Genomic DNA, 12,057 nt, shown 5'->3' with positions numbered 1-12,057 from the left:
TGAGTTCCATGTTGGTCCAGGCTGGTTTATGCTGGTGTAATGCTGGACTAGTTGGTGGACCAGCTGTTCTCAAGCAAAATTGAGCTGGTGTAGCTGGTCCACCAAATCAGCATTATGTGCCGCTCCCAGCAAAACATACCTGATGCTGGTGACCAGCAATGCTGGATTTTTCAGCAGGGGTATTAATCAGTCCAAATGTCTTCTGCTGGTTAACGGTTTAATCATATGCACCCCCAGCAGGCTCATCAGCTTTATCAAGAGGTCCAACAGCAGCAGCATCATCAGAGTCCCGAGGAGTGCCGCGTCCTCGAGCGGAACTACTCCGACATGGTCAACCTCATGAAGCTTGAGGAGCAGCTCAGCCCGCGCTCCAAGACTTTCTCCAGCTGTGCCGCAGAGCACAAGTGCTTCCAGGACTGCGATGAAGACACCACCTCAGTCACGTCGGACCGCTCAGAGGACGTTTTCGATATGACCAAGGGCAACCTGTCACTGCTGGAGAAGGCCATAGCACTGGAAACAGAGCGGACTAAAGCTTTGCGGGAAAAAATGGCGTCGGAAGCCGTCAGGAGAGATAGACTGCATTTGCATGAGGGTGGATTGAGGCACAGCTGTGCCGAGGAGCGGAAGGCACGTCTCCACCATGATGGCCTAAAGAAGCCTTACTACCTTAAAGGTAATCTCATATTACAAAGGACACAAACTAATTTGTCTTAAAGGTGTCATGAACTGGCTTTTAAAAAAAATGTTATACTGTTGTCTGAGGTCAACTTATGGCGTTCGTGATCTGCTGAACGCTCGTTTTAATGGGCGTGCCTATTGGCACTGAAGACTTGGAAGTAAATGCCCACTGTTAGGGTTGGATAAGATTTGCATTTTTAATGAGCTTCAGCTCCCCTGTCAGTTCACGTGAGGGACTGTTTTCAAAGCGCCAACCGGAATGATTCCCTCGGAGGGCTCGCAAAACGTCTTTATCAAACAAACACAATGATTTATATTTAATTCACCCGCGATTGATTGGAATATAATTTTTTTATTCCTTGGCCCGCCCGATCAGTGGCTATAAGTGCAAACCGTGCATCACACACACACACACACACACACACACACACACACACACACACACACACACACACACACACACACACACAGCCTTCAAGTATCAAGTCAAGAAAGTGAACAACACAGAAAGGAATATTATTTTACTACTTAAGATTCACCGGTCTGCCGACAGGCTTATGTTAAAGGAAAATGTAAAAGTTTAGAATACATGAGCAGTGGCTTACTGAGAGTGGCTTTTAGATGCACATGTACATATGTGTGCTTTGTTCTTTCCTCTCAAAAACAAAATAAACAGCACAAAATAGCAGTTAAGAAAGCATCTAGTATCTATCGAAGTGGATATGTTTGCCCCTGCTCTGCAGTTTGGCATGCCTGTGAAGTCACATTACATTTATTTAAATAGCACTTTATACAATAAATTGATTTAAAGCAGCAGCTTTACAGTATTACACAACAGTGTCAGCCACTTTCAATTAGAGCTACAACTTCAACTTATACCATAAATTAGCTCTACCATGTGTTCATGTTTTTATTTGTGTTTGACTGATCTAAAGAAATTAACTGGAGAAGACGTCCACATCAAAGAAGGCGGAGCCGGAGAGCCACAACCACCGTTTACATCATCACCATGAACCAATGGTTGTTCAAAGGAGTTTATCAAAAATGTCATCTTTGCAAGCTGTTTAGAATTTCTACAATGAACTTAACTTTGGCATTCTTTGACCTTGCTTGAAGTCTATCGGGGCCTTTAGATCAGAGGTTCTCAACCAGGAGGCCGGAGCACATTAGGGGCCCTCAACATTACTTAAAAATATAATGATTTAATGCATGAAATAATACAAAACAAGCAATGAGAGAAGCTAAAACAACAAGCCTTCAAATATTGTTTTGGACCATGTGTGATTGAGATCCTCAGCTTTAGAGGACATCCCCCTTCCATTGTTCTGCTTCAGTGAAGTACAAAACAATATGTTGAAAAGGTTTGGGTTAATCATGTCAGTAAAATGACTAACTAATGAATGCAAATAATACCCTCTCCAATTATATTCAGACCGGCAGATATTTATGCCGTTCATGCGATACACAATTTTAACCCTGATTTTTAACCCACTCACCCACAATTAATGGAGCTCATGACAAAAGCCAGAAATCACAGGCAAGTTGTTTGCATGAGTGGCGATCTCTACACTGAAAAAATATTTGGTGTAGGATTTACTATGTTCACTCAGAAATTGCTAGTAAATAAAAAAATAACACCTCGCATGATTGCACTTTTTTGGAATAAGAATAACATTAAATTAAACATAAGAATCAGAACAACATTAAACTAAACATTACCTTTTAAAAGAAAAAAATTCTGAAAAATTGTTTTTTTCTTTTGAAAAAAACTGACTCCAATAATCTTTGTTTTATTTACAATAAATAATGTGTGAGTTTTCAAAGATGCAATCTGAGAGGAGTGTTGTCGCCCAAGAGATATTTAACAGGTTAAGAGCCAGATTTACTAAAAGCTTGCTTAAGCGCAAACCTTCTATTGGTGTTAAAAAACTACTGTTAGGATTTACTAAAGACACGCAGTGATAAACTAGCGCTGAAAAGGCGTGGACAGGGTTATGTTTGCGGCTGATCTTATTGCATATGCATTTGTAGGAGTTTCCCTTTCAGACGCAGTATTTATGGGAGGAGAGTATTTAAATCAATCATGCGAGGTGATTTACTAAGATTTGTGCTCGTCAGTTTACTGGTGTTTGCGCCATTATTTACCACCCAATAAAAGCACATCTTAAACCAGATGCTAATTTGATGCTAATCAGACCCTAATCTTGGTTGATTGTGTTGGTCATTATGGATATGATCCGCCGTCTGTGTTCATTAATGTGCGTGTCGTCAGTGGATCACGCGCTGAACTTTACACTCCCATCTGCACTATTTTTGGAATTGCGCTCACACTAATTTGACCTGTAAATGTAGTAAATGTGTCCAAGTCCTGCAATATGAAATGTGTCAATGTGCTTTGACAGACAGTTGTATATTAATCCACAGTTATGTACAAGAACAGCTATCAGAGGACTTACATTTGTTTAGTGTATGGGCAGCGTAACTCTAAAAAAAGTGACAAAACACTATTTACTGTATACATTTTGTGCTTTAACTACTTAAGTGTGTTTTGCATTGTTTGTCTTACCAATTTCTAATTTCCACTTACATTCTTCTTCTTTTTCCCAATAGTTTTCTGGCACTCTCTACTGCACAGTCCCATAAACACCCCAAATGATAAGAAAGACTAGGAATAATAGCATGCACTTATAACATTACTGTGTAAGGGGAAATTAATGTGTTAGGATGAAACCTGAGAGTAGAAATATTTAGAAAATTAGCATCATCGCCTTTATGTATGCAATGTATGTAATTACGGTTATTTTCTTCTACTCAGCCTCATTTAGTTCAAAACTCTATGACTTTCTTTCTCCCATGGAACACAAAATAAGATATTTTGAGCACATCTTCCATGCAATGACAAAATACATTTTCAGGGGCCGTTAAGCTCCAGAAAGAAAAAAATAAAAAGACAGAAGCTATATGCTTTGTGTGAGGAAAAGACCACCTTAATTTCTTTCTCAGCTCTAGGACTTAGCTTGTTGCAGGTGGTTACTAGACAGGTGAGAACCAATAGTATTTAAAACCTGCCAATATGCATGCAAATGTCTAATAAATACAGTGCACATATCTGTGGAAACCAAAAGGACATTACTTCATTGTATTAGGCAATGTGAGCACCCACAGTGCATTTGGGAAGTAGACTGTACAATATGTGCAATTATTGGTAAAGAAACCCCAGTCTGCCCCAAGATAGTTTTTTTGGTCTTCTTCCACCTGCCATATCTTACATGTACAGAAGTTCGTAGATGTATGTCTAATAAATGCGCATCATTGCCATACACTGACAAAGTAAAGGAATAAACCTAAATTTCCGTCTGTTCTTCACACAAGTTATTGTATGGCTTTAGAAGACTTAATTTCTGGGTGAACTGCTCCTTTAATAGTAAAGTGATATCACCCTACTCTTTCCCCGTCCCCAGAACAGATCAGTTTAATTTGGCAGGTTCAGCGCTCTTCTGCGTTCCTTTGCTCTGAGAGAGCATCCCATACTGACCCCGGGACAAGCTTTCTCAAACATCCCCATGCCTGCAGTGCAAACAGCAGTGGCTTAATGTTGTTCAAACAGGCCAGCATGGCCACATCACAGGCTAAGCTTGTCAGGCATAAGTAATGGCGATCTGCACGGCCGGGAGAACAGCAGATCTCATCCCAGGGACACAGCCTGTGCTCATGCTGCCTATTTATAAACCTCTGCGTGGAAATATAGCTCTGGCACTGGAGATCACTGCACAGAGAAACATACTGGGAAATTAGAAAATGCTGCTTATTCCGAGGAAGTTTTAATACGATTCCTGGTTTATTTCTGTTTCTCCAAAGACATCCCGCCTCTTTGCACATTGATTTTTCCCCATGATTTTTCCGCCACCAAACTTCACTGTTTTCTGGGTGAATCTCAGATCCATTCAGGCTTCAGTAGGTTTCCTGCAATATTTGCGGCGACTGTGGTGTAATTCAACTGAAGATTCATCTGAAAAATCCACCTTCTGCCACTTTTCCTGTGTCCATCCTTTTAGCAGGCTGTGGGCCTTGGCAAATGCCACACGGTTTTTCAATTGTCTTTTGTTTAGTGCTGGCTTCTGGGCACTGATTCGACCATGGAGGCCATTTCGAGACAGAATCCGACAGACTGTTCTGGTTGACACAGGGACTTCAGGTGACCAGGTCTCGTGGAGCTCTGCTGCAGTGGAAAATGGGCTGGCCTTGGATTTTCGAGCCAACAAACGGTCCTCTCGAGCAGTTGTCTTGCGGGGTCTGTCTGACCTGGGCTTGTCAAAAACGTCTCCAGTCTCTTCAAATCTTTTTTTTATCCTCTGTACCTGACGCTGAGACACATTGAAGGTGTCTGCCACATCAGCAGTGGATCTGGTCTTCAGCCTCTTGATAATCAAAACTTTAGTCTCTGGGTGAATCTTAGGCATGTTTGCAGAGGTCTAGTTGCAGTTGATGTGAAGGTCTAGTGTACTGGGGTTCTTTTTATACACACTTGAGACCTAATTGATCCAATATTAGTCACAGGGGACGCTCATATGACAAAGCGACAACACTTATGTCTTTGCAAAAATTGACTCAATGGGCTTTACCAAGCTGTGAATATTAGAATACTTTTTTGAAAGTTTAGTTTTTCACTGAAACATTATCACAAAAGCTGGTGGGATTAAAATGAGCCATTTCTTGTAAAAAAAAAAAATTGATTAAAAATATATTTCAGCGGCACTTTAGGTCAATTTGTACACAAGTGACAAGACTTTTGTCAGGGACTGTATTCCTGCAAGCAGTAAGTAGTGATTTATCCACTTATTAACTGTTTAAACAATTTCTGATTAAATTGAAAGTTTCTTAGAGAGACAGCATTGTCTAGATAACTAAAGATGCTAGTACAGTAACAATAGGAAACTCCAAGTACCATACCAAACTAAAAAGTGTGTCTAATGACAAAGGGTGATATTATTGTGTATTACAAAATACAACCGTAGATACTTTGCTTAGATCGTTCACTCGATCCTTCTAGCAAACGTCACCTTTTCCACCATATAAGTTAAAACGATAGTCATTTGACAAGGCTATTCGTTTTGTAAAAATATAAGTTATATATTTATATTTTTGAGAACTGAAGTATGGTGTTTCCTATGATGTTTTTGCCTATTTGTATTTCAGATTAGGCTACATCACAGTCACTGCGTAGCCTACATTGTGACTAACGTTATATAAACATGCAATATCGTTGACAAAAAAAGACAAGTCTAAAATGTAGACTGAATGACACTTTAAGCAGAACATCTCAAATGGAGAATGCTGAAAAGCAGCTTACTTGTTTATTAGTGTTTTCAGATCGTCCGCACGCGAGAAAGAGCTCGCATGCATATGGTTGCCAGATTGGACATGTTTAGGTAAAAACCAAAAAGTATACGGGTTTCTTTTCATAGAAAAGCTCTGTTTGGGGGATTTGAATTACTGAAATCTGGCAACCGCACAAACAATGATTGATCTGAAAACACCTAATAAACAATTAAGCTGCATTTTATCAATCTCCATTTGAGATGTTCTGTTTAAAGTTTCAATCAGTCGGTCTGTGTTCTGTCAAGAAGGTCAGGACTCACGAGCCGCTTCACTGAACTGCTGTGAGCTGCTGAAATAAGCCAATCAGAGCAGAGTTCAACATTAATATTCATGACTCTTCCAAATAAGGCAAAAACAGAGCATTACATCCTAGGGACAATTTATAGAGTTGTAAATGGACCTGTAAAACTTTATCAGGACAATTTTTTTTCCCTTAAATAAGCCACATACCCTCTATGTAGATATCAGAGAACAATGTTTGGATGTTCAGCGCTCATTAACCCGCCGAGGGCAGCCTTTCCTCGGCCAGTTCTTCTGACGTCTGCCGTGGGCTCGGATGTCTCTGAGTTATGGTTTGTCTTGTGTAGATCGAATGGCCGATCTTTGGTACCCGAACAGCGTTCTTGATGGCTAGGCTCTTATAAAATACAGATTTTACCAACACGGCACATTAAAAACACAACATTTAGTGATTTACTCCCGTCGAGCCAGTCACGTCAAAAATAGGCTGCACACTTATAATGATCTACGGTAATCTGCAGGAAGCGCAAAATGGTGTTTTTCATTTAGCGAGTCTTCAGTATTACTTTTAGTAAAATAACACTAAATAACATCATTTATTTTCTTCTACAGTAAAAAATGAATATGTTCTTAAGTAAATATTTGAGAACTTCTTAAGAATTTTTCAAGAATTGCACTTGGGAACATTCTTACGAACGTATTGAATTTATCTTAAGAATCTTCTTAACGTCTTTCTTAAAAAAACAATTCATGAATCCGGTCTGGTGTCCAATCGATTAGAACACCCTTAATAACTATGGTTATTAACACTGGTTCAAAATTATGACATGTTTGGATTGTATTGAAAACACTGTTCCACAGAAAAATGTCATGAAGTTTAAAATGACATGAGGGTCAGTAAATGGTGACAGAATTGTAATTTTTGGGTGAACAAACCCTTAAAAACACATGTGAACTTTCATCCGCTGTTCTCCAGATGAGGAAGGGCTGACAGCACGCATGAAAGGACGTTTTTGCCGGCATGCACGGCAGACACTATCTTTCTAATGGCAGAATAATGAGGGATGCTTGGCCATTACACTGCGATAGCATCTCACCACGGCAGAAATAGCGGCAGACGCTGCCTAACCAGGGGGCATTATGATTTATAAAAAGTGTGGAGCCCTGACAGTTATGGAAGGAGCTCTTCCTTAAAGAAGGCACGAGGCGGAGATGGAAATTGAACAGTATCAGTATGACCGATAACAAACGACAGGACCACTGACTGCACATTAATTATCCACAGACGCTATGGTAATGGGGGCCATTTGCTATGCAAAGCATGGCTTGTCCGGAGCTACAATCAATATCCAGCACTTTCTAATATGTATTCCGCTCGGCTTGGCTGTGCTCTCTCTCCCTCGCTCGTTTGTTTTCTCTCTCTTTGAAATGGCTGCAGAATAGTCTGAGGATTCAGGGCTTATTGGACGGTTAGAATGTTAAAATGCCCCTATTATGCTTATTTGGGTATTATCTTTCATGTGTAATACAGCTGTTTGTGGATGGAAAAGGTCTGAAAAGTATAAAAGTTCAGTGCTGTTTTCTGCACTGTCAACGCAAGTTTGCTTTACCTGCATTTCTAGAGGAAGAGATAAAACCGACGGGACAAGCTGCAAGCAGTCTGATCAATCAGAGCAGAGTAGACCAATCACCAGAGTAGACCAGCTTTGACCGCGACTCTGGAAGACTTGGAGTTAAGCTTTTCTCTGAGAAAAGAACAAAGAATGGCACTGAAGTCATTCTTAAAAAGGGAAGATGTGTTCGGAGTTTAGCCGACTGGATACGGCGAATGTTTAATCTTTCAACGAGCTCTGCTTCACCTTCGTTGCTCTTCGTCTTAAAACGAATCGTTACACCCCTAGTGCGTAGGGTCCCTGTCTTGTTGGAAGGTGAAACTTCGCCCCAGTCTGAGGTCTTGAGCACATACTGCTTGGCCATATTCATCTTTCCCTCGATTGCAAGCAGTCGTCCTGTCCCTGCAGCTGTAAAACACCCCCACAGCATGATGCTGCCACCACCATGCTTCACTGTTGGGACTGTATGGACAGGTGATATTTTTCCACACATACTGTTTAGAACATTTTGGCCTTAATTCTATCTTGGTCTCATCAGACCAGAGAATCGTATTTCTCACCATCTTGGAGTCCTTCAGGTGTTTTTTTTTTTTTTTTTAGCAAACTCCATGCAGGCTTTCATGTGTCTTGCACTGAGGAGAGGCTTCCGTTGGGCCACTCTGCCATAAAGTCCCCAACTGGTAGAGGGCTGCAGTGATGGTTAACTTTCAACAACTTTCTCCCATCTCCCGACTGTATCTCTGGAGCTCAGCCACAGTGATCTTTGGGTTCTTCTTTACCTCTCTCACCAAGGCTCTTCTCCCCTGATAGCTCAGTTTGGCCAGGCGGCCAGCTCTAGGAAGGGTTCTGGTCGTCCCAAACATCTTCCATTTAAGGACTATGAAGGCCACTGTGCTCTTAGGAACCTTAAGTGCAGCCACATTTTTTGTAACCTTGGCCAGATCTGTGCCTTGTGCCACAACACAACACAACACAACGAAATCGGCACAACAAAACGAAATCGCCACAACACAACGACATCGGCACAACACAACGAAATCGCCACAACAAAACGACATCGCCACAACACAACGACATCGGCACAACACAACGAAATCGCCACAACAAAACGAAATCGCCACAACACAACGACATCGCCACAACACAACGAAATCGGCACAACACAACGAAATCGCCACAACAAAACGAAATCGCCACAACACAACGACATCGCCACAACACAACGAAATCAGCACAATGAAATCACCACAACACAACGGAATCGGCACAACACAACGGAATCCCCACAACACAACGGAATCGCCACAACACAACGGAATCCCCACAACACAACGGAATCGCCACAACACAACAAAATTGCCACAACACAACGAAATTGCCACAACACAACGAAATCGCCACAACGAAATCCCCACAACACAACGGAATCGGCACAACACAATGGAATCGCCACAACACAACAAAATTGTCACAACACAACGACATTGGCACAACACAACGAAATCGCCACAACGAAATCCCCACAACACAACGGAATCGCCACAACACAACGGATTCGCCACAACACAATGGAATCGCCACAACACAATGGAATCGCCACAACACAACGGAATCGCCACAACGAAATCCCCACAACACAACGGAATCGCCACAACACAACGGAATCGCCACAACACAATGGAATCGCCACAACACAACGGAATCGCCACAACGAAATCCCCACAACACAACGGAATCGTCACAACACAACGGAACCGCCACAACACGACGGAATCGCCACAACACAACGAAATCCCCACAACACAACGAAATCCCCACAACACAACGGAATCGCCACAACACGACGGAATCGCCACAATACAACAAAATTGCCACAACACAACGAGATCCCCACAACACAACGAAATCGCCACAACACAACGGAATCGGCACAACACAACGGAATCCCCACAAAACAACGGAATCGCCACAACACAACGGAATCGCCACAAGACAACGAAATCGCCACAACACAATGGAATCGCCACAACACGACGGAATCGCCACAACACAACGAAATTGCCCCAACACAAGGACATCGGCACAACACAACGAAATCCCCACAACACAACGACATTGGCACAACACAACGAAATCCCCACAACACAACGAAATCGCCACAACACAACGAAATCACCACAACACAACGAAATCGCCACAACACATCGAAATCCCCACAACACAACGAAATCCCCACAACACAACGAAATCGCCACAACACAACGGAATCGGCACAACACAACGGAATCGCCACAAAACGACGGAATCCCCACAACACAACGAAATCCCCACAACACAACGAAATCACCACAACACAACGGAATCGGCACAACACAACGAAATCCCAACAACACAACGAAATCGCCACAACACAACGGAATTGCCACAAAAAGACGGAATCCCCACAACACAACGAAATCACCACAACACAACAAAATCGGCACAACACAACGAAATCCCCACAACACAACGAAATCCCCACAACACAACGAAATCGCCACAACACAACGGAATCGGCACAACACAACGGAATCGACACAACACAACGAAATCGCCACAACACAACGGAATCGGCACAACACAACGGAATCGCCACAACACAACGGAATCGGCACAACACTACGGAATCGGCACAACACAACGAAATCGCCACAACACAACGAAATCGCCACCACACAACGGAATCGGCACAACACAACGGAATCGGCACAACACAACGGAATCGGCACAACACAACGAAATCGCCACAACACAACGGAATCGCCACAACACAACGGAATCGCCACAACACAACGAAATCGCCACAACACAACGGAATCCCCACAACACAACGAAATCGCCACAACACAACGGAATCCCCACAACACAACGGAATCGCCACAACACTACGGAATCGGCACAACACAACGAAATCGCCACAACACAACGAAATCGCCACCACACAACGGAATCGGCACAACACAACGGAATCGGCACAACACAACGGAATCGGCACAACACAACGAAATCGCCACAACACAGCGGAATCGCCACAACACAACGAAATCGCCACAACACAACGAAATCGCCACAACACAACGGAATCCCCACAACACAACGAAATCGCCACAACACAACGGAATCCCCACAACACAACGGAATCGCCACAACACAACGAAATCGCCACAACACAACGGAATCGCCACAACACAGCGAAATCGCCACAACACAACGAAATCGCCACAACGAAATCCCCACAACACAACGGAATCGGCACAACACAATGAAATCGCCACAACACAACGGAATCCCCACAACACAACGGAATCGCCACAACACAACGAAATCGCCACAACACAACGGAATCGCCACAACACAGCGAAATCGCCACAACACAACGAAATCGCCACAACGAAATCCCCACAACACAACGAAATCGCCACAACACAACGGAATCGCCACAACACAACGAAATCGCCACAACACAACGGAATCGGCACAACACAACGGAATCGGCACAACACAACGGAATCGGCACAACACAACGAAATCGCCACAACACAACGGAATCGCCACAACACAACGAAATCGCCACAACACAACGGAATCGCCACAACACAACGAAATCGCCACAACACAGCGGAATCGCCACAACACAACGAAATCGCCACAACACAACGAAATCGCCACAACACAACGGAATCCCCACAACACAACGGAATCGCCACAACACAACGAAATCGCCACAACACAGCGGAATCGCCACAACACAACGAAATCGCCACAACACAACGAAATCGCCACAACACAACGGAATCCCCACAACACAACGGAATCGCCACAACACAACGAAATCGCCACAACCCAAAGGAATCGCCACAACACAGCGAAATCGCCACAACACAACGAAATCGCCACAACGAAATCCCCACAACACAACGGAATCGGCACAACACAATGGAATCGCCACAACACAACAAAATCGCCACAACACAACGGAATCGGCACAACACAACGGAATCGGCACAACACAACGAAATCCCCACAACACAACGAAATCACCACAACACAACAAAATCGGCACAACACAACGAAATCCCCACAACACAACGAAATCCCCACAACA

At 43.1% G+C, this 12,057-nt stretch overlaps 1 protein-coding gene across 6 annotated transcripts in view; it reads left to right on the top strand.

Annotated features, from left to right (window-relative positions):
- Window positions 1-12,057, top strand: part of myt1lb (myelin transcription factor 1-like, b) — a 214,197-nt gene that overhangs the window by 134,029 nt on the left and 68,111 nt on the right. For 5 of the 6 annotated variants that reach the window (XM_067456212.1, XM_067456211.1, XM_067456213.1 and 2 more), the window contains one exon: window positions 238-676. In XM_067456212.1, the coding sequence (XP_067312313.1) occupies window positions 238-676 (439 nt within the window). The remainder of the gene's footprint in view (window positions 1-237; window positions 677-12,057) is intronic. The other variant, XM_067456214.1, reaches the window with a different exon arrangement.

Source organism: Pseudorasbora parva, chromosome 10 (genome assembly GCF_024679245.1).
Source record: "Pseudorasbora parva isolate DD20220531a chromosome 10, ASM2467924v1, whole genome shotgun sequence".
NCBI classification, from domain to species: Eukaryota; Metazoa; Chordata; class Actinopteri; order Cypriniformes; family Gobionidae; genus Pseudorasbora; species Pseudorasbora parva.
This window is presented reverse-complemented; position numbering and strand designations above follow the sequence as displayed.